The sequence below is a fragment of the Lissotriton vulgaris genome, chromosome 2_1 (genome assembly GCF_964263255.1).
Source record: "Lissotriton vulgaris chromosome 2_1, aLisVul1.2, whole genome shotgun sequence".
NCBI lineage: Eukaryota > Metazoa > Chordata > Amphibia > Caudata > Salamandridae > Lissotriton > Lissotriton vulgaris.
Window position 1 is genome coordinate 61,634,480 of NC_141687.1, and position 27,764 is coordinate 61,662,243.

The following is a 27,764-nucleotide window of genomic DNA, read 5'->3' on the forward strand; positions in this document are numbered from 1 at the left end:
ACAAAGTCATTTGCAAAAATAAAGCAACGTAGTAACAAGCGCAAAGCAGCATCATGGAGGCAGGGCTCATGCTAACTTAGTTATGTCGACAATGTCCCCACGTGACAGAACACAATGGCACGGTGTGCCCAGTCTGAGAGCACCTCTGGGGAAATCAGTGATACTGAGACCTTAGCCTCCTCAGCCATATCAAGGATTTTGTTTACAGGACCCACTGCATCCAAGAGCTTGTCCTAGCAGGCGTGCCAGGACCTATCAATAGCCTTCTTAGGGTCCTTCACAAATTTGGCCAGGAACGTTGCCATCTTTGGGTCTATCTCGTGAGTACGGGCAACTTTCCCCTCGAAACTGGGGTGAGGGCACTCCACCTGGAGGTGGTTGCGGGCGTCTTTTTCCGTGGGCTTGCGTAGACGGCTCGCAACATACTTGGCCACCTTGTCACCCAGGAATCAGTCCGTTTATCTGGGGTGGGCAATGTCATCTGGATCTGGCGTGTCCGAGACACCCTCTGGGGCAGGAGGGGTGGTGGCCGGGAGCCATGGTCTAGAGGGACCTGCATTCTCATCCGTGTCCCCGGTGTCAAGGGGGTCTGGGGAGGTGGTACCTGGGGGTGTAGGGGAGTGTTAGCGGGGGCCATGGGCACTGGTTGCGGGGGACCCTACGCTAGAAAAGCCTGTTTTAAATGCGCAAAAGCATCTGCTTCCACCCCCGGGTTACACTGCTTCTTTGAGGGGGCGGGGGCGTCATCCTGAAGTACCTGGGGGTCCTGAGGGGGAGTTGGCGCCACACCCCCTGGTCAAAATCCTATAATTACTTATGCTAAATCAACATTTAACACGTGGATCACCGTATACTTCTTCAGCGGAAGGCAGAAATAGGGATCATTGATAAGGCCGCAGATATCCTTCGGTCTTATTTAACTAATAGACAACAAGCTGTGACGTTAGATGAGCACAAATCTCCCTCTTTTATCATGCCATGTGGGGTATCTCAGGGTTCAGCACTCTCACCTACCCTGTTCAACGTATATGTCACCCCACTGGCTAAACTTATTCGCTCCTTTGGTTTCACAGTCATCTGCTATGCTGACGACACGCAAATAGTTGTCTCACTAGCTGCCAAACCATAGATCGTGGCATCACGTTTTAACCTTTGCATGAGCCATATTTTTAGCTGGATGCAGAAAAATTATTTAAAATTGAACACAGGGAAGACGGAAGTAGTCATTTTTGGAAGGGACATGTCATTCTAGAACTCTGATTGTTGGCCTGGGACAGCAGGGCCCTGCCCTCAACGCGTAAAGAAGGTAAAAAAAACTTGTAGTTCTAATCGATGATCATCTCTCCCTATCAGACCAGGTCAATAGCATCACCTCTTCCTGCTTTTATACCTTGAAAATCCTCCGGAAAATCCTCCCTTTTATTCCTAATCCCTTTAGGAAAATGGTAGTTACGGCCCTGATTCTGTCAAAAATCGATTACTGTAACTCACTCTACCTTGAAGCCAAAAAGAGTGTGGTACATAAACTGCAGATTCTGCAAAATGCTGCCGCACGGCTACTACTGAAACTACTTAAGTTCTGTCCCATTAGTCAAGTCGTTCGAGAACAGCTGCACAGGCTGCCTATTTCAGCTAGGATTCAGTTCATATCCATGTGTATTCTACACAAAACATTGCACGGGGAGGGGCCCGAACAGATTAACCAATATATCGAGCGTTATGCCCCACAGAGATGTCTCCTCTCTGCATCGGCGTCCGTGCTTGTAGTTTCAAGGGTAAAGACGCTGAAATGGGGCGGCAGAAGCTTCTGACACTTAGCCCCAAGGCTGTGGAACTCCATTCAGTTCAGGAAGGATCTTAAAACCTGGTTATTTACTTGTACCTAACCGGCGGGCTGATTCTCCGACTGCACACTATGACAGCAAACACGCGCTCTATAAAAACCCACATTTAATTTAATTTCAGTAGCCCATTTGGCACAATTCTTCGTAATCTGGGCTGAGAGGTGTTGATCCAAGGGCTCCATTGCTTGATTTATAGCCCTGCAAATGGAGTCGTCCACTGCCTAGTGAAATTGGTCATCCCAAGGGAGGTAAGGCAAGGGGTCCTCCTCCTGGTACTGATCCTGCTCTGATTGTATGACAGGTAGACACTGAGACCCTAAGAAAAAACTAATTGTACGTAATAGGCAGTTCAGTGCGGGGCACCAATTCAAAACACACAGGTGTCACAGGATTTAACTGGGAGGGGGCCCAGGCATATTTCGGTGGCCAGAGGCGCACAATATGTGGGACCAATCCCAGGGACACAACAACCCTATACTATGACTGGGCAGCCACCCGACACAGTGTTCCACACAGCACCACTAGGCACCCTTAAGACCCCTCAGGGTGTTCAGCACACAATACAGATCCCTACTGGGGCATAAAAACCATCAAGGGAAACATAGACCCGCTTAGAGTATCACTTGGGTGGAAGGGGCCAAGGGTGGACTCTCTGAAGGGCAGCTCTCGTCGGCACTCTTGAGAGGGCACAATGCCCCCAGGCGGTGGGAGGACCTCACCGCAATTTGGTCTGGGCAAATGTTGTGTAAGGTATACCAATGCGTCCCGTGACTGCAGGGAATCTGTGAAAAACAGAATACAGTGCAAGTGCATTAAAACCACCTCAAATAATTAAATTTCCAACCCCCAAACAGAAGAAATAAGAAAAACTACTTAACTTGCTGCTGCGCAGCGAAGAAAGAGGAGTAGTAAACAGAGTGGAAGGACTAACTGGGGACTGGAATGCAGACAGCGTGAAAAGACTTGTGTTGAAGCTCTATTTCCCTGTTGTTCATGGGAAATGTAGTTTTGGTTGTTGTTTGAAAAATAGCAGCTGGTAAAAATAAAGCGGAGGAAGAAAGTATAATCTGAGCATCCGGTCTTGACATAGAATTACAAAAAATGTTTTACTTCATTTATACTTTTCCAATTCTGATATGTTCTGAAACATTAGCACAGTTAATTGTTGTTGTGTTCTAGAAACAAAATAACATCCTATACCCTCTCCTCTCACATGGATACTCAGCAGGATTGTCACATAAATTCTCTCACTTTGTAGTCAGAGAAAGAAAAGTAAACACTGTGCACCCTCAGAAGACAGAGCCTGACATTTGACCTCTGTCTTTGAATGCACAGCAAATGTGACAAGGTAAGAACAAGAGTTAAAGGCCTATTTACAGAAAGTGAATACTCAGAAGGATACAGTAAACAAATGATGTTCAAGCGAGCGAGGGACAAACTCAAGCTGGACACCCTAAAGGCCTTAAAGACAGCAAATGGATAGCAAGCAACTGTGAGTTCAAAAACACAAAGCAAATCGTAAACAATTGGTGAAATCCAGTCCCAGGGAAGCTTTCAGAATGTCCACAAGAAGTCATACGCAAACAAGACAGCTGTGACACCTTCTAATGTCAATGAAACCCAATGCTTCTTGGGTTTGCCAGTTTTTATCAACTGTTTATTGTTAACTTGCCCATCTAACCAGCAACATCTCCGGTGTCCTAATAAAGGAAAATGTGTAGAGAACATTTCAGATGGGACTCCTCAGCTGAGGAATGCCTGAAACATGCCTTTACTCAAGTTCCAATTTTACAGGAACCTGATTGAACGAAGAGAAATATGTTGTTCAAACTGATGTCCCCGATCGGGCCATCGGCGTAGATCTCCTGCAGCTTCAAGTGCATGCCTGGTTAGACCTTTCCCTTTTCTATATGTAACACATGCTATCAGATTCCCAAATAAACTAATCTATCCTTGAAAGGTAAATGCTGGCTATGAAGATATCCTGCCGAGCGAACTATCAAAATCCTCATTGTCTCATGAATTAGCATTGGGCATATTTTTCCATTGTCCATGGGATCCTGTCATGTTCCTGTTTGTGCCCAAGTAAAGACTTCTCACTCCCGATCATCTGGGCTTCACAAAGCTGGTGCCCATACAACCAGAGTCTTGGCATACTATCTCAACTAATTTCATCAGGCCTTACCGCCATCTGAAATCAAGGTCACCATTGAGTCTTTTTCTCAGATGGCTCATTTTACTGCTTTAAAAAAACTACTTTTGCCAAAAGTTTGAGATAAATTATTTTGAAAGTAACCTTCCATTTACATGGGATGCCACAGAACAGCATTTCTGATCGAGAACCTCAGTATATCTCTCGCTTTTGGAACATTTTCTGCAAGTCTTTCCAGGTTGATGTGGCTTTGTCTTCTGGTTCCAATCCTTAAACCAAGGGGCAGACCGAATTACTTAACCAAGGCTTAGAGCAATATCTTTAATGCATTTGGTCTTCATTTCTAGGACTGACTGAATTCTCCTATATTAACTTCACTCATAGTACTACTCACTCCTCACCGTTCTTCTGTCTGCAAGGTGTTCGTCCAAGAACCATTCCTTCTGGTTTTCAAGGTTCAGATATGGTGCCAGACGCCTTCTGTTTTGTTAGCAGTTTATTATTAACTTGCCCATCTAACGGGGGGCGTGGCTTGGACGCCGATCGGGATGGCGGCGTGAGCTCGCAGCTCCGCGCGGAATCCCGCTAATTCTCCTGATTTCTGCACCCTGGGCGACCCGTGATTGACATTCCTGCCCTATGAAGTATAGGGGGACCAGTGGGCGTCGGCAGAAAGTTGCTGGGGGACTGTTGGCCCCGAGGAGACCCTGATGAGCGGCGGATGAGGTGTCGCCGAGAGTGAGAAGAAAATGGCGGCGGAACAGACGGGCGGCTCCGGGTGTCGAAACTGAGCGGCCTTGGTGCTGACTGGTGGAGGGCCCTACAGCCGAGAGATCGATGCGGTAGGGATTGGGCCGACAGTCCTGAAGATCGGGGGTCAGGGGACCCGGCTCCGCTTGGACTTTTGCGGACACTTGCTGGCCGCTATCCCTCCCTCTTCCCTTCCTCCTCAAGGCTCACGAGGGGGCTGATCGGACAGTGCTCGCCCACTGGGCCCTTGGAGCAGCGGACATCGGCGGTGACGCCTGATCCTGCTCGATAGTGGGAAGTTGGCACCGACCCACGAGGGCCAGGACTGGACGGGTTTCCTGGCCTGTGACGCAGTGCCCTAAGATGGCGGCTACGGGGGGGCCGGTGGCCGTGGAGCACGGACAGGGGGACCGGGCGGCGCTGTCCCAGATGGGCGAAACCCCCCTGCCGGAGTTGGACCAAGAACAGCGACTGAATCGACGCTTGGATGCCATACTGGACGCGATCGCCTCGACCAAGGAGGCGTTGCAGCAGGGCATCGCGCAAGTGGCCACGGGGCTGGGGCTCTTGCGAGCGGACCATGCGAAGCTGGCAGATAAGGTCAAGGACCATGATCAGCTGCTGTTGGACCTGAAACCGTCGGTGGTGACCGCGGAGCATAAGATCACGGACATCCTGGCCCGGCTGGACTCGCTGGAGCGCCGTGCGGAGGATGCTGAAGGCCGCAATAGGAGGAATAACGTGCGGGTCGTAGGTCTGCCGGAACGAATTGAGGGGGAGGATGCGGTGGCCTACATGGAGGACTGGTTTCGGACTGTGGTGGCGCCGGAGGGGCTTACTCCTTTCTTTACCCTGGAACGAGCCCATAGGGTGCCTGCTCGCCCGCCGGGTCTTGGCCGCCCCCCCCGACCGATGGTGGTGCGGCTCCTCCATTACAAGGACCGGGACCTCCTCATCCAGAGGGCTCGGACGTCGGGCCCGTTTGAGGTGGAGAACAGCAGGGTCACAATCTTCCCGGACTATACCCAGGCGGTCCAACGAAATAGAGCATCGTTCCTGGCGGTGAAGAAGGAGCTACGAGAGAAGGGCATTCAATACTCCTTGCTCTTCCCGGCCAAGCTGCGGGTCATCCTGGATGAGACCACGCACTTCTTTCAGACTCCGGATGAGGCTTGGCAGTGGCTAGAGTCGTACAGAGCGGGGACGGATAGATCGCACAAAAGTAGGCGAGATCGGCCTAAACTGCCTCAGATCAGACAATCGCAACGCATTCGGTCCCGCAATAGGCGCCAGCGGGAGAAACGGGAGGCCCAAATGGCTGCGGAGAAGAGAGATGCGCTCGCAGCGACGGCGGCCATTACGGGGTCGCAGCAGGAAAGTGAACTGGCGGAGACGGACTCTGGCGGCGAGGGCAGCAGGACAGGAGAGGACCTTTCGGAAGCGGAAAGCTCGAAGGGGCCGGTGGTGACCCCCCAGACTTCACGGTTAAGGCTGTGTTGGGACTTGGACAAGATCTGATGGTAGGGCGGTATCCTGTTGGAGATGGGTGGGTTGCCGGGTAGGGTGCCACGGGGGCAGGACGGGATGGGAGCGCGAGGCGCGGGCTCCGCTAGCTGGGGTCGGCGATAACTCACCCCCCCAGGGCCCTTAAGGCCTTCTGTGGTGGAGACCACAGGCTAGGAGAATGTGTGGTTGGTTTGAGGTTTGGATCGGGGCTGACACTGGGTTTGTGGGCTCTGTCCTGAGGAGTGGGGTTTGGGGTGTTTTTCTTTTTAGAGTTTGTTTCCGGGGGGGCAACTGCTTTGGTGGGGATGTGAACTGGCGCTCTTTGGCCTGGACTGTTTGCTGCTGGTATGGGGGCGTTACCTAGTTTAAAATGCCTAACATGGAATGTCCGGGGGCTACGAACCATGGTCAAGCGTCACAAGGTGCACGCATATCTGGTGCGCAGGGGGGTCCAGATTGCAATGCTACAAGAGACCCATCTGACAAAAAAGGAATGTGCTGCGTTGCAGAAAAGATGGCGGGCCAGGTGTTCGGCACCACTTATTCAGCTTATGCCAGGGGGGTGTTGATTTGGGTGAGGGCGGGGATACCGTTACAGGTGCTGAACCAAGTGGTGGACCCTGATGGCAGGTATGTGGCGGTGGAGGGGCGGTTGTATGGTAGGGATGTGGTTCTCTGTTGTGTGTATGCGCCAAATACTGATCAGGTCCGATTCTTCGGTGGCCTTTCCGGGTCCTTGGCCTCTTTCCTGGCGGGCCCGGTGGTACTTGGGGGGGATTTTAACTCGATTACGGATGTGGTCTTGGATAGGTCTCACCCCCCCCTTGTTGATTCCCCGGTGCGCAAGTTGGCCATGCATAGGAAGGATTGGCAGGACAGGTGGGGGTTGCTGGATGTATGGCGGGAGCAGCACAGGGACACCAGGGACTATTCCTTTTATTCGGCTCTCCATGCGCTACACGTGAGGATAGACTCAGTGCTCTGTGGCGGATCCCTGGCCCCATTGATCTCACACACGGAATACTTGGCTAGGACCATTTCGGACCATAACCCCCTATTGGTACATATCCAGTGGCAACGGGAGCGCTCGGCGATCCCAACATGGCGGCTCCGGCCTGACACGTTGGAGGACTCAGTGTTTAGAGAGGCTGTCCAGCAGGGTATCGATCATTACTTTGGCGAGAACGAGGGTACGGCCACGTGTAGGTCCACTGAATGGGATGCAATGAAAGTGGTGGTGAGAGGGGTCTGCCTGGGTCGGTTTTCGAATGCTCGTACGACTGTGTTGAATGCACTTGCGAAAGCGGAGGAGAGTCTGAGGGACTTGGAACGGCGCAGGCCGTCAAGGCCGGACTTGCAGGCACGGCTGTTGGAAGCGAAGGAGGTGGTCGCCACCGAAACGGAGCGGTTGCGATGCTACGACTACAGGCAATACGCCATCAGAGCGCATGCTGAACGGGATAAGGTGGGCACACTCTTGGCCAGACTCGCTAACCCCGAACTTAGGGGCTGCCCGGTCCTTAGCATCAACAACGCACTGGGAGAGGCGGTATACTCTCAGGCAGCGGTATTGGAGTGCTTTCGTGTGTATTACGAGGAATTATATCAGAGCCAGTTGGGAGTGGAGGCCCAGGAAATTACGGAGTACCTAGGGGCGAGGCAGCTTCCGGTCCTTGACGAGGAGGTCGCGAAAGAGTTGGGCGGTCCGATTACGCTTACTTAAATACGGGCGGCCATTAAAAATATGGCTCGGAATTAAACGCCCGGGGTGGACGGGCTACCGATCGAATTCTACCAGCAGTTTGCAGACTGCTTGGCGCCCAGACTGCTGGTGGTCTACACGGAGGCTTATGAGTTAGGGGGTTTGCCTGGATCCATGAGGGAGGCTTTGATTGTGCCGCTCCTCAAGCCAGGCAGGGATGCCACGGATGTGAGGTCCTATCGCCCGTTGTCCATGTTAACGGTGGACTACAAAATCCTGAGCCGGATTCTAGCCGCCAGGCTGGCTCCACACATGACGGGCCTGGTACACAGGGATCAGGCAGGGTTTATCCCCACGAGGAGCACGGCGCTGAATATCCGTCGCCTGGTTGGGATAATAGACGCTGTCCTGGACGAGGATGGGTCTCAAGCGGTCTTATCAGTGGACATAGAGAAGGCATTCGATAGTTTGGAGTGGGTCTTTCTGGATGGAGTGCTGGAGAGGTTTGGCATAGGCGAGGGGTTCCGCCGGTGGACGAAGGTCTTGTACTCCTCAGCGACGGTGCGGGTGCGTTTGGGTGGTTTGGTGTCTGCGGCGTACCCGGTGGGTAGGGGCACGAGACAGGGGTGCTCCCTTTCCCCCCTCCTGTTCGCCCTGGCGATGGAACCCTTGGCGGTCCATGCTAGGTCGGGTGACAGATACGCGGGGATACATAGCGGCGGGCGGCTACATCACATCTCGCTATATGCGGATGACCTGCTGCTGTATTTAGACGATACGGAGCGGGCCCTGGAGGGAGCGATGGACCTGTTGTCGGAGTTTGGCCAGTTGTCGGGCCTTAAGGTTAACTGGGCGAAGACCTGTGTGTTCCCGCTGAGAGCGGAGTCGCCCTGCCCTGCGCGTGACTTGGGGGTGGTCTGGGAGCCATCTTGTTTCACTTATCTGGGAGTCCGTATCTACCATGTGGCCACGGACCTATTAGAAGGCAATATTGGTCGGTGCGTGCGGGCGCTGAGGGGAAGCATGTCCTTTTGGTCGACCCTCCCGCTGACGGTTTTGGGAAGAATTGCTCTTTTGAAAATGGTGGCGCTCCCCCGACTCCTGTACTACTTCCGGACGCTTCCCATTTGGATTCCTCAGAAGATCTTTAAGGACCTAAGGACGATGATAATTGGTTTCCTGTGGGGACATGGCCGCCGTAGAGTGGCTCTGAGCACGTTGCTACGCCCCAAGACTGAGGGGGGATGGCTGTTCCTGATTTTGAACTATATTATTTGGCGGCGCAACTCCAGGTTCTCACGCAACATGTGGCCCGGGTGTTTAGGGGACCGGAGTGTGATCGGGAGTTGGGGATACAGCGCCATGTGCTGTCCTATATTGTTATGCAGCAGAGGCTGGAGCTGCGGGGCCTCACACTGGAGGAACGGACGCTCAGGCTGTGCTGGCAGAGAAGTCTTAGGAGGGCGAGGGCGACTCGGCCTTACGCGCCGGAAATACCGATTGGCATGCTGACGGCCCTTCCACACGGGGGCGATTGGTCCCCTTTGTTGGAATGGGAGGAGGCGGGACTTCAGGTGGTGGGAGACCTATATGTCGATGGGACTTTGGTGCCCTTCGGAGTCCTTCAGGAACAGTTCGGGCTGTCTGATGGGGGCTTTCTCCTGCATGCGGCGGTGGTAGCAGCTATACAGAAGCACTGGAAGGGAGGGCTCATAGAACCGGACACCACAATGGCGTGCCAATACGTGGTGATGGCAGCGGGCACCTTTAAGGCTGTGACCTGCCTCCATAACAGGATGTTGCACGAGGGACTGGAACCGCTCCAGGGGCTCAAAGTTAAATGGGAGGAGAGTGTGGGCAGGCCTATTCCGGACACGGTATGGAGCCATATTTTACGGCGCACATGGAAAGGCACGAGGAATGCGCGTTTCCAACAGGTGCATTTCTTTGTGCTACATAGGGCCTATCTGACCCCGGAAAAAATACGGCGGTACTTCCAGGTGCAGGACGCGCGGTGCCCGAGATGTTCATCTCCGGAGGCGGACATGGACCATTTGTTTTGGGGTTGTTCACATTTGGAGGCCTATTGGGCAGAGGTGGGGGACCTCCTAAACGACGTGACTGACAGGGAAGTAGACTTCGACATGGCGGCGTGTCTGTTGCTCTGGTTCCCGCACACCAAACACACTAAGGTGACGAGCAAATTTATTGACCTGGGTCTGATACTGGCACAAAGAGAGATCACATGGCATTGGAAGTCCAGGGGCGGGCCGTCAGTGAGGAGGTGGAAGAATGAATTGTTGCGGTGGTCTGATTGTGAGAGTGTGCTCAGAATGAAGCAGGCTGTCAAGCTTGGTAATGAGAAGGCCTTGGATGCAGCGCGTGCATGGGAATTGGTGGTGCAAGCCTTGCGTGACTCGTTAGTGGAAGACGAGGATTGAGTGGATGGGACCTGTGGACACCGTGAGGCATTCCAACTCAGAGATGTCATTGACACTGTAGCGGAGATCCATACTACACTTATATACTGGACACACACCATTAGCAGTTGCCAGGAAGGGGACATTGGGGGGTTGTTAGGGGGAGATCAGGGGGGGGTCGGAAGCCAGGGGATGGTTGTCCGCGATAGTGACTTCGAACTGAGTAGGGCCAGTGGGGCGTAGGGATGAGCGGGAGGTGGCAGAGGGGAGCGGGTCAGGCATGGTTGGCCCCACAGAGCGCGGGACAGGTCTAGAAGCGGCTAATAGTATTGACCTGCACACGTGGGATGGCTGACGCTGTTATTTGTTGCGGGTGGGGGGGGTAAAATGCAGATACGAAAAACGTTCTTTCGACCGTGGTCCCTAAGGGACACTCACCGTGATGCCTTCCTGCTATTTAAGGTACTATGCCGCCCGGCCTCCGGGATGCGGGCTGAATGGCTGTGTATGGTGTACGTCTTATTGATTGACCGGGGGGGACATCATGAGTGGACTGGTTGAGCCATTGTATTCTGTGGTTTCTAATTCTGCAATAAAAACAAATGTAAAAAAAAAAAAAAAAAAAAAAACTTGCCCATCTAACCAGCAACATCCCGGAGTCCTAATAAAGGAAAATGCGTAACAACGATTTCAGATGGGACTCCTCAGCTGAAGAAGGCCTGAAACATGCTTTTTTACTCAAGCTCCAATTTTACAGCATCCTGATCGAACTAAGAAAAATATGTTGATCAAACTGACGTCCCGAATCGGGCGATTGGCGCATATCTCCTACAGCTTCAAGAGGATGACTGGTTAGAACTTTCCATTTTCTATCTGTCACACGTTCTATCAGATTCCATACAACATTAATCTATCCTTGAAAGGAAAATGCTGGCTGTGAAGATATCCTGTTCTGAATGGCGAAATTTCTTGATGGGAAATTGACAGTCCTTCGAAATCCGAACGGACTATCAAAATCCTCTAAGTCTCAGGAATTTGCCTTGGGCATATTGTTTCCATTAGTACGGCTTTTTCATTAAGCACATCCCTGGCTCTTAGAATTCTCTAGCAGACACATTTTCTTGCAGGTTCCAAAATCTCTGCCAACGTATTGTCAAAATGTTCTCTCTCTTTAAGGAATAATTGGACCATTAGATGTAAGGTTATGCCTATCCTCCAAGATTCTAGGAAAGGGATGAAGCTTTACCCCAATGCCCATCATAATCCATCTCCTTCCTATAAGACCGGGGATAACATTTGGTTATCTAATACATTTTTGCCTATCATCTTTCTCTGAACAAATTCAAACCTCAAATTTATGGACCCTTCAAAACCATTCAAATTATTGATCCAGTAGTTTTAAAGCTCCAATTACAGTTGAATTGGAAAGTATCTACATTTTAAACACGTCTTAATTAAAGCCTTATCATGTGGATCCTTTTAGATGACTTATTTTTCTGCCTTCACCAGTCTTAGATAATTGGTGTACCAGAATTTAAAGTACAGGAAACCTGCAATTCACAGACCTTTAAAAAGAACCTGCAATTTCTAATTCATTGGAAGTGTTGCCCAGTTAGTAAAACATCCTGGGAAGATGCAGACTCTGTTCAGGCTCCAGTTCTGATACAAAGATGTTTTTACAGTCAATTCCCGGATAAACCCAGACTTCTGGAGGGGGATTCATGCTGCTGAAGCGACCAGTATCCTACCTGCCATTACCTGAAGATGCTGTTTCAGGCATGCTGGATATCTCCCTGTTCCCACACAGTGTGTGCTGGGTGGATCACTACAGCTCCAGTGGGTTGCCACAGCTCACCTCTCCACATACCCTTCCCGCCCCTAGTCATACTCTTTCCTGTGGGGCAGACAGCACATGCAATGTTCAAGCACAGGTTGGACTCTGCTTCCCAGGGACCCTCAACAGTGAGTGCTGGGAATGATATCTACCACCCAATCCAAGATGGCTGCCTTACTATTAAGCTCCAGGCTTCTTTCCCCAATCCAAGATGGAGGCTTGTGTTGTTCAGCTCTACTACCAGTTTTAAGACTGCTTACCTTAGATTTTCAATCTCTCAATTCCTGCTCAGCCTGTTGGTTCCTCCTATCTGCCTACACACACACAGGCACAGTAGTTATATGCAAATGTACATCCTCAAAGGCCAAGGTCTTAAATGAACAAGTATAACACGAAATGCACAATTTTAGCCTTACAGCCCAAGCACAAAAAATCATATGCCCAGGCAAAGCATCAAAAGGCACAAGCATGGCGTCAAAGACCCAGGGAAAGCATCAAATGCCCAGGCACATTAAACATGCATCTGGGTATAGTTTAAAATGTAGTGAAACAACAATCATTGCCCACGAACAAGTAGTATATGACCATGTACAGCTTTATATGCCCACTGCTGCCTCTTTATACTTGGGTATACCCTATATTGCCTATTGCAGCCTCATAATATACAAGAGTAGCCTCAAATACCCTGTCCAGCCTGACAAAAGCAGATAAGGACACAGTGGTGATGGAGGAAATATGGAGCAAAGCAGCACCCCCTCCATGATAAAAGCAACAACCGTCAAACTGACAGCTGAGGTGTGCCCTTGCAGCCTAATCAGAAGTGTGTGATGGCAGCCTACATATGAGGGGAGGGAGGAGCAGAAAAAGCGCTCATGGCTGTCACAACATTATAGCGTGAAGTGAAGGAATGGGCAGATACAGACTGCGAGGAGGGTACAGAGCAACAAGGTGACTCGAGCCAAAAGCGAGGGGTGGAGGAAGTGGTCGAAGGTTAAAGAAACACCTGCCATCGACAAGAAGTAGCACTGGACAAAAATAAAGAAGCAAGAGGACTGGAGCAAATCGGAAGAAAACAGCCACGACGTATGTCAATTCAATAGTAAAATTAAGAATAAATTCAAAAGAAAAAATGTATGGTATGTCTTAATTTGATAAAATGCAGAAGGATTCATTACAGCCACACAGCTAATGTTCAAATCCTCTCTCACACACACACACACACACACACACACACAACCTTCACTCTGATGCATTGGAGAGCCTATAACTAATTGGTATAATCCACTTTAAAGTAATGCAGGATACCATACTGCAAGTAGTCTACCAGGGCAGTGCAGAGTGAATCAGTACAAGCAATCTTCTGTCATTTAGTAAAAAGAAACCTCATCAAAGCAAACTGCCTTTGTAACTTAATGGAAGGTGACGCTATTTGACACAGGAAAAGGGATTCACAATAATTATCTGTGATCTAAGGCAGAATAAAGCAGTTCAAGTAGACATGTATCCTCTACACACCCTTCCTCCTTGTTTTAGCCCAGTGAGGCAAGTACTGGTACCAGCCTGTTGTTGAATGTTTTATTCTGCCCTATTGTGTTTCATTGTGCGGACGACGTCTTCTTGTAAGATGTAATGTAAAGAATAAGGCTTTACTTTTTTCCAAGTCTACCAATACAAAATCAGTCTGAGAAAATGACACAGGTACTGACTTATAGAAGACAGAAACTCAAAAGCCTCCTTGCTTGATCTCAATGGGATGACAGCATCACCAGTGACGGTAGGTTCCATCTCCTCGGCTCCATCTACAACACAAAACATGAGAAAAGAACAACACCGGATTGATTTGTTTTGCTACTTTATTTATCATAAATGTACAAAATTAATTGGACTCTACTTTTGCAAAGCATAAATAATACATTCAAAAGTAACCTAACACTAATGCATTTATTATGGAGTTAAAAAAAAGGAAGGTGCCACAACTATCAATGTTAAAATGTACTCAAAAACTGATAATTTGAAATTTAATGTGTGTAAATGTAAATGTATAGGCATTTATATAGCGCACTACTTACCCGTAGGGTCCCAAGGCGCTTCGACCGCTGCGAAATTCTTCCTGGCTTCCCTGAGAGATGGTCCCTTAATAGGTATCTCCTGGGTGAGACCACGCATCCCCGGCCGTCTGGTGGGGCCGTTAGTGAAGATGAGGCAAGCTAATGCCCAGAGTTGCCGAGTGTGATCGCTGATCAGAGTGGGCACCGAGGCGAGAGAATTATCGAGTCCGGTGACCCTGGTCCAGAAACCTGCCGCGCCGGGAATCGAACCCTGGTCCCGGGCCGTCCTCTGCTCTCGGGTCTGCCGCCTCTAACCAGTGAGCCACACTACTAATTTAGTTTGGCATGTGCAAAAAGTGGAAGTTAAAAGGCACAGGGCCTGTGGTAACCAAGGTGCCTAGGCAGTGCAGGTTTTTTGAAGCTGAATGTGGCAAGTTTTGAGAGGGTGGAAAGCCAAATCACAATGTATTCCAATGTATGATCTGCTGAAGCCTCTCCAATCCAGGCCAACTCACTTCTTTCACACTGCAGCACCGGTTCAATTACTGTTTGAACGCATGTCCCAGAAAACTGGACAAAGTGCTTGATGGTAGGAGTAGGCGTGTGCAGGTTGAAGTTTTTGTAGCTGGATATTTTTATATGATATTAATTTCTACTTCGCTATTTTTGTGCTCTGTATTCTCACATGCTACCTTACTGACAATACCAAGGCATGTTTATACTCAGGAGCAAAAGCTGGTACAACAAAAGCTGGATACATTTCCAAGCCCAATTACATTAACTACTCTACTTCCAAATGTCCTTCTACTGATTTGATTTTAATATCTAACAATTCATATTGTTCATCGATAATATAAGGCATATATGCGTACACATTTGGAAGATATAAGGATGGACTGAACAACAGGGAGGAATGGGAGAAAATAATAAAAGAGTCCAATATTATAAAATGGGAAATCACAATGAAGAAACACGTTTCAGAATTGCAAGACACCACTGAAATAGTAGGAAATAGTGAAATATAGATGTAAAAACAAATGAATATCACCAGGTAAGATAAAAAAAAATAGGACAATCCAATATCTTTTAAGATGCCTAGAGTAAAAATGGCAGAGAGAGTGAACATCATTCTGTGGCGTAGCTTTGAGGGGGGGCAGATTGCCCTAGGCAGCACTTTTCTGGGGGAGGCTGCGAGCGCAAGGTACGTTTTCTCTCACTAGTTGTCATCTATCAACCACCCCCCCTCCCCGCTCGTCGTCTTCGGTCACCACCCCTACTCAGTCAGTCAGTCAGTCAAACTACTTTATTCGATTTCATTAAAAATCATAAAAGATATAAAACATTTATATACATTTAAAAAGAGTTTAAAACTAGCAATAATAAACAATACATTGGGTAATTATCAGTGCATTGGGTCAAAGATTGTGCTACATGAAATTTACAGTTAATAAAAAGGCTTCTTACATTACACTCAATGGTGCGTTACGTGATCTAATTCTAGACGCCGCTACTAGGTAGTTTGCCATGCAAAATATGGTACGGATATTACTCAGGGACTGGAGGTACAACAGTGCAGGCCTCACTTGAATGAAGCCGGCTTCCCTTAAGATTGACAACAGGTACTTTTTCCGTATCCCTGAGAACAGACCACAAAACATAACAAAATGCATGGTATCTTGCGTTGAGAAATTATCACAAGTACAAGGTGAAGCATTTTCTGGTTTTACCCATGCCTGATAATTTCCCAGATAAAAATGGATCAAATTAAATCTAAATTTAGTCAGTAGGAACCTATGAAATGGCCTGGTGACAATATTGAGGTAAGGCTCGAGCGAGGTAGGATTAGAAAGCAGATAGTGCGATCTAACTGTGGTTTTCTGCATTTCTAATTCCTCACGGCGTAATAATAATAATAATAATAATAGGGGCATTTATAAAGCGCTGAGTAACGCGCACCGGCGTGTCCACGCGCTGAAAAGTGGGAGAGGCGGCAAACAGGGAAAAACAGCTGCCAGGCAGGCCAATTATCTCACATAGAGGTGGGTTTTTAGTTTAGCTCGAAACCTCGTTTCTTCAGGTTCCAGGCGCAGGTCCACTGGGAGTTTATTCCAGTAGTTTGCCGCTAAATACCTAAAGGATCTGCCTCCCATGCGAGTTTTCTTCACCTTGGGGATCCTAAGCAGTCCCCTACCCGCGGATCTGAGCGCTCGAGCAGGTTCGTAGACTTCAATCAGTCTTCGCAATGGTCGAGGTGCCCTGCCATTCAGGACTGACAAGTGCAGAGGGCCTTGTACTCAACTCTGCTCCTCACAGGGAGCCAGTGTAACTTCTGCAGGGCCACCTTCGAAGGCGCCCTTTTGGGCAGCCTAAGGATCAGGCGCGCTGCCGCATTTTGCAGCACTTGAAGGCGGCCCATGCTTTTCTCCGGTACCCCCAGGTGCGTAGGCATGCCATCATCATAAAGTGCTTTTTTGTCCAGTCTACATCCTTTTTCCTGATGCACGAAGGGGAGGCGAAGAGTTCAGGGCGGCCCAGTTGTTCAAAGGACTTCCTCAGATACTCCAGTCATGGAACTTTTTTAGAGTAATCTAGGGACAGGACATCATTCATTATAACGTGGTTAAGGGTTAGTTCCTTATTGAGCCATGTTTTTAACCAGAATATTAAAGGTGCCAGGTTGAGCTTGTCCGTAACATAAACCAGGCCCACCTCCGCATGGATTGAAAAAGTTGGGGTGGACTGGGGAACGGACAATAAAGAGCATAAAAACCTGTTTTCAGCCCTCTGGATTGGTTCAAGATGTACATAGCCCCAAAGGGGTGAACCGTACGTTGTTAATGGGATGCATTTAGTATTAAAAACCTTCAGTAAGGCATCCATCGGTCTAGCCCCCAACCTTTTTGAGAAGCCCATGAGGGCCGCTGAAGACCGGGCCATAGATAGGCTTTTTGTCCTAACCTGGGGGCCCCACGAGCCCCTCTCATCAAAGAGCACCCCCAGGTAGGGGAAAACAGCCACTCTAGAGACTACTTCCCCCTAACACCTGAAAGTGTTTTGTTTGCCCTTATTTCTGTGGCATCCGACCACCATCGTGTGGGATTTGTCCGTGTTAACCTTTAGTTCCAATTGGTCCATAAAAGCACCAAACGCGTCCAACAAACGCTGGAGACCAATGCCAGTTCGAGCTATAAGAACTGCTTCGTCCGCGTATAGGAGAGCAGGAATCTTTACCTCTCCTACATGCGGAACATCCCCTTCCACCTCTTCCAGGTACCTACCTAATCCATTAATATAAATGGTGAAGAGGAGGGGGGCCAAGATGCAGCCCTGCCGTACCCCTCGCATAGAATTGAATCTGGACATACACCTTCCCTCGTTGGTGACTCTGACTTTGGCGAACAGCTCCTGGTGTAGAGACGCCAAAAATTTAACCAGTGCCCCGTCTATCCCGATCTTTAAAAGGATAGCCCACAGTTTAGCCCTGTTCACCAGGTCAAAAGCTGAGGAGAGGTCCATGAATGCCAAAAATAGAGACCCCTCCTTAGCCACCGTATATTTAGAGATCAGCAGGTGCAAATTGGAGCCCTGCTCCAGAGTGCCTCTCTTCTCTCTAAATCCATACTGGATATTAGATAGCCCACCACATCTCTCAATGCTGTCCCTCAGTTTGACCAAAAGGACTCTGCCTAGAATCTTAATTGCAGAGTCCAAAGGAGCCACCCCTACTCTTACCTGCACCGGCCGAGCTCTAAGTAAAGTCATTGGTTCATAAAGGATGGATAGAAAGGGCATGTTTTTAAAAACGAAAGGATGGAGGACACCGCTATCTGTAACCGCTAGTTCCCATCTGAAGTGAGCTATTGGGTTATAACCGCTAGTTCCCATCTGAAATGAGCAATTGGGTTATATATAAACTGCCACAGCCCTCATAAAATGGAGGAGGACACACTGATACGCAACTGCTAGTTCCAAGTAGAAATTAGCTATTGGTTTATATATGAACTGCTCCATCCCTCATTGACTTCCAAATAAACCTCAAGACATGGCTCTTCCAGATGAAATGAAATGAAATACCAGTACTTGTAAAGCGCACAGCTACCTCCGAAGTGGTGTATCGGCACTGCGGGCAGTCAGGAAGATTAAGCGAGCTATTGTCCAGAGTCACATCGTGCTGGGCTAACCTGCCGCCGGCACCGGGTATCGAACCGTGAAACCCGTAGTCCGGAGTCAGGCACCCTGGCCGCTTCGCCACACCTCTTCCTCATGCAACAGGTGTGATCTTCTCCTCCCCAGTCAAGCCTGCCAAACTCAGCACCTGAATACCCTCACAGATAGCCGTGCTCTACAAAGTCACGTTACAGAGAAGGGTAAACACAATATGCGTCGCTGGGACCTGGGTGTATATCAGTACAAAAGGGAAGGGGTCCCAGTAACACTATTAATCATGAAAGTACAAATGACTAATAAAGTAAATCCAGAGAAAATGTAAGGTACACTGTTTTTAATCACAATGCACCATATACAAATGTATTACACACAAAAATGCAAAACGTCATCATCAACAACATTAGTGCCCCAAAAGGGGAGGGAAGGGGGTGTCAAGGAAAAAAGTGGTGCAGGATTAGGGAAGTGAGATAGTGAAGGTCATGTGAAGGTCATGTGACCCTAATCAAAGCAATTTACAATCCTGGCTTCAACACAGAGCCAAAGTAATGTACACTGTATGTTCATAAATCGTGCTTCTAAAATTCTTGTATAAATCAATCCGCTTGGGGTAGAAGCTGACAGGTAGACCAGTTGTCGATGTTTCAACCCCACAAAGAGAGTAGGAGTAGTATGACCTTACGAGAGGGTCTTTCTCAGGACAGGGGAATGCTGGGGGCAGACTTCCGTGAGTTGTGTTAAAACACGGGTCATAGGGTAGGAAGGATCCATGCCAGAACAAATTTAAAAAATGGTGACATCATGAGAGAAGGGCTGATAAGTCACCGACCTCGTTGATGCATTAACAAAAAGCTGCCAAAGAACGGTCAGCCGGCCAGATTACTGCAGGCTGAAGTCAATCTGTTATCCCGGGCATCGGTATGTCTGGAAAGGCAGATGACATTGGTACGAGAGAAGGAGTAGTTTCTGTCCTGTAACTCCAGTTCTGTAGTAGGGGTATCTCTGTTATAGTCATAATCTAGTAAATAGTCCCGCCCATGTGCGTGCACCCCGGAGCATTCAAAAATAATCTCTTAAATTGTCAAAAAATGCAGACCTGCACAGACACTTAAGAGTGAATTTAAAGACAGATAATGCATCCTATATCCACAGGCTACACTGTCCAGGACTTCAACTATAAATTCCACCAAAAAAAACACAAACAGCACAGCCTGTCCAGCTTTCTCCACAGAGAAAAACTTTCCTTTACCAGCAAAAGCCTCTGGAATGATAGAGAGGAAGGAGTGGCCAGACAAGCCCCATAGGCTGCCATTATGTGGCTCAGAACAGGATACTGTGCCTTTAAGAGAACTTTCCAGAACTTTCTCAGTATCCCAGAATGCACAGCAGGTCCCTTCTACTTTCAGTTCTTTTTGAAGGCGTAACACGCCAGACCTATAGCATTCCTTACATAAATATCTTTCTCCACCGTGGAGGAGGGTGGGCGCTTATGACTATAACAGAGATACCCTTACTACAGAACTGGAGTTACAGGACAGAAACTACTCCTTCTGTAGTAGGGGATCTCTGTGTATAGTCATAATCTAGTGAATAGAATGGCAAGCCCATCCCCACACCAAAGCGGCGGTGGAGAGAAGAGAAAGGACACCACTATTGTGCGAACAGATTTCGCAGCGAAGCCTGCCCAACCTGAGCATCTGCCCTGGCATCAGTGTCCAGGCAGTAATGCTTGGCAAAGGTATGGACCGACTTCCAAGTGGCCGCCTTGCAGATTTCCGCAATTGGAACATTACGAAGCAAAGCAGTCTTGGCAGCTTTGCCCCTGGTGGAATGAGCCTTAGGTTTACCCCCTAAGGTCCTATTAGCCTTCTGGTAACACAACTGTATACAGGACACAATCCACCTCGAGATGGACTGTTTCGAGGTAGCAAGACCGGTCCTGACTGATCCATAATTGATAAACAATTGGTCTGACCTACGAATGTCTTTGGTTTTATCCAGATAACATTTCAACACCCTCCTAACATCCAGAGAATGCAGAGACCTTTCCACTGGAGATGAAGGATTCTGAAAAAAACGTAGGTAACGTTATGGTCTGGTTAACATGGAAATCCGAGATAACCTTTGGAAGAAATTTAGGGCGAGTATGTATAACAACTGTAGCAGCATGAAATACAGTATAAGGTTCTTGGCAACACAACACCTGAATTTCACTCACCCTGCGGGCCGATGTAATGGCCACGAGGAACGCCGCCTTCCAGGACAGGTGCTGCAACGAAGCCTATGAATAGGTTCAAAAGGCTCCTTCATCAAGCGGGACAGCACCACATTCAATTCCCATGAAGGCGAAGGAAGCCAAACAGGAGTGAACACCTTCTTCAATCCTTAATCACAGGAATCTGGAAGAAGGACGTCTGCGAAGGGCATTTCCTGTAGGCTGTCAGCGCAGCGAGATGAACCTTAATGGAATGGACATTAAGGCCAGACTACGCCAATTGTAGAAGATACGGAAGGATGACATCTTCCTTACACGTCGTTGGATCATAGTTCTTGGACTTGCACCAGATGCAGAATCTCTTCCACTTGTAAGCATAGGAAGTCCTAGTGGAAGGTTGCTTAGCCTCCCTCAGTATGTCCATACAATCTTCTGGTAGATTCAAATGGCCATACTGCACTATCTCAGGAGCATGCCGCCAAACTCAAGGACGAGAGGTTGGGGTGCACCATCTGCCCTCCGAACTTCGTTAGAAGGTCCGGCTGGCACGGCAGCCGTGTGTGAGGAAGGAGAGACCGGTGAAGCAGGTCCGTGAACCACCACTGTCTTGGCCATTCCGGGGCAATCAGGATCATCTGCGCACTGGACTGGGACAGCTTGATGAGTACCGCCGGAATCAGGAGAATGGGTGGAAAAGCGTACAGAAAGCTGTTTGATCAGTTGATCCATAGCGCATTCCCCAGCGTCCCCTGCTGGTAGTACCTGGAGGCGAAGTCTCGGCATTTGCTGTTTTCGGCGGTGGCGAACAGATCTACGCCTGGAGTCCCCCACCTTGCAAAGACTTCTCCTAGTACTTTGTCGTTTATGACCCATTCGTGGTTTTCCTGAATCAGTCTGCTCAGTGCGTCCGCCTGAACATTCTGCACACCTGGCAGATGGGTAGCCGTTATCGTCAGTCCTCTGGCTAGAACCCAGCGCCAGATCGCCTGCGCCTCCTGTGACAGAATGCGTGATCTTGAGCCCCCCTGCTTGTTGATGTAATACATCGTGGTCGTATTGTCCATCTGAACAAGCAGAGAGTTGGTCTGGAAGGACGGATGAAAGGCCTTCAGCGCCAAGTGAACAGCTCTGAGTTCCAGGAAATTGATGTGATACGTGGACTCCGTCGGGGACCACGTTCCTTGTACCTGTAAGTCTCCGGAGTGCGCCCCCCAGCCGTGGAGAGACGCGTCCATTACGATAGTCTGTGTCGGAATGTCCTTGTGGAAGGGAACCCCTCTGAGGAGATTCCCCCCTGAACACCACCACTTCAGAGACTGAAGAGCATGCAGAGACAGTCGTATCTTGTCATCCCAAGACCCCTTCCTCTGATCCCACTGATCCTCCAAGCACTCCTGCAATGGTCTCATGTGCAGCCGTGCGTGTGGATGATACAAGATACAAAAGGCCAGTAGAGAAGACACCGTCCTCACTGTTGTAGATGGAGCGGTCATAAGAGCCTGAGCCTTCCGAAGGAGTAACGCGCCACTTGCCTGAGCGTTCTAGCGCTTCGCAGGAGTCCAGGTGAGCTCCTATTTAAGGCGAGCACTTTTGCTGCTCTGCCTTGGGAAAGGTGCCATTACGAGCATTCTTGCTGCTTGAATTTCAGCGCGCTGCGCTTGCCATCATTTAAAAATTTACCGTTTTTCTATTTTGGTTTAATTAATCTTGTATTCCCCTGTTTTTAATGCCCATCTTGTTCTGGCCCTATACTTACACCATAATTGTGCCCCCCACCGCGTCTTGAGCGAAGTTTCTTACCTTCTTGCTGCCTGCTCGTGGCGCCGGTCGCCATCTTGGGGGTGACTATTGAATAACACGCCACTTGCCTGAGCGTTCTAGCGCTTCGCAGGAGTCCAGGTGAGCTCCTATTTAAGGCGAGCACTTTTGCTGCTCTGCCTTGGGAAAGGTGCCATTATGAGCATTCTTGCTGCTTGAATTTCAGCGCGCTGCGCTTGCCATCATTTAAAAATTTACAGTTTTTCTATTTTGGTTTAATTAATCTTGTATTCCCCTGTTTTTAATGCCCATCTTGTTCTGGCCCTATACTTACACCATAATTGTGCCCCCCACCGCGTCTTGAGCGGAGTTTCTTACCTTCTTGCTGCCTGCTCGTGGCGCCGGTCGCCATCTTGGGGGTGACTATTGAATAACACGCCACTTGCCTGAGCGTTCTAGCGCTTCGCAGGAGTCCAGGTGAGCTCCTATTTAAAGCTCACACTACTCGCGCAGCGGTGACGCGCAGCGGTAGCGCCTGACTCGCGCCGGAGTCGTGCCAGAGTCCTGCCCGTCTGCGCCCGTCCGCGCTAAGGACGCGCGGACCGCGGCAGGACCCTGGTGTGTCGTCATCATGATTCTTCAGTATTCCAGTCAGGCCCTTCGCCTGATCAGACATAGTCTGCCCTCCTGCTCGCAATCAGCTCAGCATCCCTTGTGTGGTCCCCATACCTGCCCATGTGGTTGGTGGGAACTAACAGCACCGTCGATGGCCCCCAGCCAGGTACCACTACATCGGAAGAAGATACTTCCTCCTCCGAGTGCCATTAAACTTTGGCACCACAATGTCAGGTCCCTGCCGAAACATCATCGAGACATATACGAGCTTATCTCGTTAGAAGGCCCTGATGCCTTCTTTATGACGGAGACCTGGCTAGGCGATGAGGACGCGGCCATTATCAATCTGGCCCTTCCCCCGGGCTACGCAATCCACACATTAAATCGCAAGGGGAGAGGAGGAGGCATAGCTGTGGCTTTTAAAACTTGCTACACTTGTACCTGGAAGCCCATGGACTTGATTGGTGCTGAGTGTGCCCATTTTTCCATCAGTATTGGTGAGACACAAACATTATCAGGCCTTCTGATATATCGCCCTCCAGGGAGTGACTGTGCCTTCAGGAAAGCTCTTCCTGAGCTGGTTAGCTCTCTGTCTCTGTCCTCCTCCAACATTACCATCATCGGCGATCTTAACATACATTTTGATGCCATGGAGTTACCAGTGGTTAGAAGCCTGCTGGACGATCTTGCAGCAGTGCAGTTATCCCAACTGGTCCGTCTTCCGACCCATGAGGGTGGTCATATTCTTGACCCGGTTTTTACTAATCTCCAACTGGCCAAGGTCTCTCCCCCTAGACCTATGGGATGGAGCGATCACCATCTCATTGAGCTTTATGTTACAATGGTAACACGCTCTACCGGGAAGCCCGATAAAACATCTTTCAGGCGTCCCTGGAAAAAGCTCAAATTGGAGGACTTCCACCGTCTCTTGGCCACTACTCCTCTGGTTCTTAAGGATGACGTTGCAACTGGGTACAACATCTTTTGCGCTTGGATTGTTCAAGCGCTCGATGCACTAATCCCGGCCAGCTGGAGTAGAAATCGATCTTCTCAGCCTAACCCCTGGTACTCGGAGGCACTTAGGCGGACTAAAGCCACCTGCCGTCAAGCCGAAAGAGCATGGAGGAAGAACTATGACAGAGATCTAAAGGTATGCTACCTGGCTACGGTAAAGATATATCATAGAGCTGTCTGCCGGGCTCGAGCTGACTACTATGCTAGAGAGTTCCAGGCGAGTTCCAATCCGTCTAAACTGGTCTTTAAAGTCTTGAAGGAGCTCACAGCGAACAGACTTCCTATTACGGAGATTTGTTCCCTTGCTCACTGTGAGTCATTAGCCAGCTTCTTTGTGGAGAAAGTAAACACCATCTATCGCTCTTTTCCCAAAGCTGACCCTGACAGTACGACTTTCACATTGCGTACCTCACAGTGCTTGGCTTCGCTCCCCATACCATCGGAACAGGAGTTTAATCTCCTAGCGGCCAAGGTCAAGTCTGGCTCGCCGGATGACCCTTTGAGACCGGCCCAGTTTTTGGACTCTGCGTCCATCTGCCTCCCACCGATTCGTCAACTGGTGGATCAATCCCTTACCACCGGGTTAGTTCCACCTAGTTGGAAGGTTGCCTGTGTCATGCCCATTATTAAGAAGCCGGGACTGGATCCAGTGAAGCCGGAGAGCTATCGACCTATCTCCCTCCTTCCATGGGTGACAAAGATCACAGAGGCTCATGTGAATAACATCTTAACGAAACATCTGACCTCTGCACACCTACTGGATCCTACACAGAATGGTTTTAGATCTGGGCACAGTACAGAGACGGCACTCCTATATATGGTTGAACATCTCCGCTCTGTACTAGATGCAGGTCAAACGGCGGCACTGGTCTTATTAGACCTCAGTGCCGCCTTTGACACTGTATCCTACACCATTCTTATCCGCAGGCTTGGTGAGGCTGGCATATCTGGCAAGGCGTTGGATTGGTTCCAATCGTTCCTTTCGGAACGATCATTTCAGGTAGTAGTGCCACCGTTCAGATCTAAACCTCATGCCATCACTCAAGGAGTTCCGCAGGGATCGGCGTTGAGCCCCACTCTCTTCAACTTATACGTCCAACCTTTGGCGGCGGTTGCGAAGAGTTGGGGTCTCACAATGGTATCATACGCCGATGATACCCAGTTGGCGGTGGTTCTCAATGGGGACTCTGACCAATTGGCATCAAACTTTGCGGATGGTTTGAGGGCTGTTGCTGGCTGGCTTACTACCAACTGTTTACAGCTCAACGCCCTCAAAACCGAGGTGATGGTATTAGGGAAACATCCTGATCTGTGGGGTGCGAGCTGGGCGCCTAACGAGCTGGGACCCCCCCCTAAACCGGTCTCTGAACTTAAAAATCTTGGTGTGTGGCTGGACTCTAAACTAACCTTCTCGTGTCATACTAAGAAGGTGGCATCTACATGCTTCGGCATTCTTCGTGGTTTGAGGCCTTTCCTCAAATTTTTCGATGCCTCCACTCGCCAGATGGTGATTCAAGCTAGCGTATCATCAAGGCTTGACTACGCGAGTTCACTGTTTTTGGGTGCCAATCAGGCGGAGGTCCTGCGACTCCAACGGGTGCAGAACGCGGCTGCCAGGGCCCTGGTAGGCCTGCCACGCTTCTGTTCAGCCCGCAGCACAATCTCTAAACTACACTGGCTGCCAGTAATCAGACGCATAGAGTTTAAGACTCTGTGTTTCACGTTTAAAATTCTTAAAACCGACACCCCTACCATCCTCCAGCACCTCCTGACCCTGTATACTCCTTCACGTAGCCTTCGCTCTGCAGGTCAAAATCTAGCACCCGTTCCACGCTTCCAAAAATGTAGACTAGGCGGCCGTTCCTTCACTGTGTTGGCCTCCAAGCTTTGGAACGCGCTCCCTGTGCATATTCGATCTTTAGAAGATCTTTTTGCTTTCAGGAAAACTGTTAAAACGTATCTTTTCCCCCTGCCTTATTAAAATTTCCCTACTTTGTCTATTTTTGTTAGTTATGTTACCTTCTCAGATATAGCGCCGGGACGCCCGTTCGCTGGGGCAGCTGTGCGCTCAAAAAAATCAATTAACATAACATAACATAACATAACATAACATAATCGTCTCTCCTCCGAAGGAGACACGCTTGCTGACAGCGTATTGATGGAGACTCCCAAGTACTGTATGCACTGGACCGGAGTCGGGACAGACTTGGACATGTTGATGTGCAACCCCAGCTTGTTCAAGAGAACGCACGCCTTTTGGAAGTGCGCTTGAGCTTCCAAGAAGGAGGAGGCCTTGATCAACCAATCGTCCAGGTACGGGTAGACAAACACCTTGTTCTTCCTCAGGTGTGCCGCTACCACTGCCATGCACTTCGAGAATGTCCTGGGCGCAGACTTCAGCCCGAATGGCAGTACAGTGTACTGATAATGATTGGCGCCGACTTGGAATCGCAGGAACTTCCTGTGTTTGTGTGCAATGGGCACATGGAAGTACGCATCCTGTAGGTCTATAGCACATAGCAGTCTCCCTGTTGCAGCTGATGATAAATCTGATGCAACGACAGCATGTGAAATTTCTCTCTGCGAATCCACTTGTTTGCTTGTTGCAAATCCAGAATGGGCCTGAACTCGTTCTTGTCCTTCTTGCGAACCAGAAAGAACCGTGAGTACAGACCTCTTCCCCTTTGAGACAGAGGTACGTCTTCTATCGCCCTTTTCCTTAACAGGGTATCGGCCTCCGTCTGAAGTTCGCGCAGCTGAATTCGCGAACTGACCGGTGGAATTGCTGGAGGCGGCTGGGGCTGGTGAACCGAAGACTGTATCCATTGCAAACAATATTCAGCACCCACTTGTCCCGAGTAATTTTTCTCCACTCTGCCAGAAAAAATTGAACGCTTCCCCCCACCCGAGTGGGTAACAGATGCAGGTGAAGTAACTGCTCAGGGCCTAGACCCCGCCGGGCCTTTGTTCGCCGCTGTTGGAAGGGCCTCCGGAACTGCTGCTGCTGTTGTTGCTGCTGTCCCGAAGCCTGCCCTCGCCCTCTACCTTGTGCCCCGAACCGTCTCTGGAACGGGCGGTAGGTCTTCTTCTCCTTGGGCTTCTCCAACCCGACAGCCGTCAGGGTCTCGGCATCCGCTTTCATGCGGGCCATCTCATCGTCCGCATGCTTGCCAAACAGGGTCTCCCCCCAGAAAGGCAGGTTGGCCACCCGTTGCTGAGCCTCTGGCTTGAGGGATGTAAGGCGAAGCCAGGCGTGACGCCGTTGGTTGACACCATGGCAGTACCCATGTGTCGCCAGAAGAGACACATCAGCAGCCACGCTGATGAGTTGGTTTGACACCAACATCCCCTCATTCAGAATCTCCTGAAAGTCCTCTTTCTTCTCTCGAGGAAGGAGCTCAGCGAATTGCTGGAGGGATTCCCATAGGGCCCAATTGTCTCGCCCAAACAAAGCCGCTGCACTTGCAGCCTTCATTGCAGTAAACGCCATCCCACAGACCTTCCTGCCCGCCGAGTCTAACCAGCGGCTCTCCTTATCAGGAGTGTTGGACCTAAGGAATCCCAAGTCACATAAGGTAGCTTGGCACTAAGAGGGAAGGCCTAACTCCAAGGAACATATGCTAAGTTTGCGTCATATCCATCAGTAACCAAACACCCATCCACTCAAAAATAAGGACACTACACCAAGTTTAGAAAAATATGAGCTGTTTTATAAAACTCTTTGTTGGTTTGATGACTTATT

The 27,764-nt window shown here is 49.6% G+C and overlaps 1 protein-coding gene across 2 annotated transcripts in view; it reads right to left on the reverse strand.

The window, feature by feature from the left end:
* Positions 1–27,764, reverse strand: part of CATIP (ciliogenesis associated TTC17 interacting protein) — a 252,242-nt gene that overhangs the window by 109,605 nt on the left and 114,873 nt on the right. For both annotated transcript variants that reach the window (XM_086954466.1, XM_086954465.1), the window contains one exon: positions 13,915–14,007. In XM_086954466.1, coding sequence (XP_086810592.1) covers positions 13,915–14,007 — 93 coding nt within the window. The remainder of the gene's footprint in view (positions 1–13,914; positions 14,008–27,764) is intronic.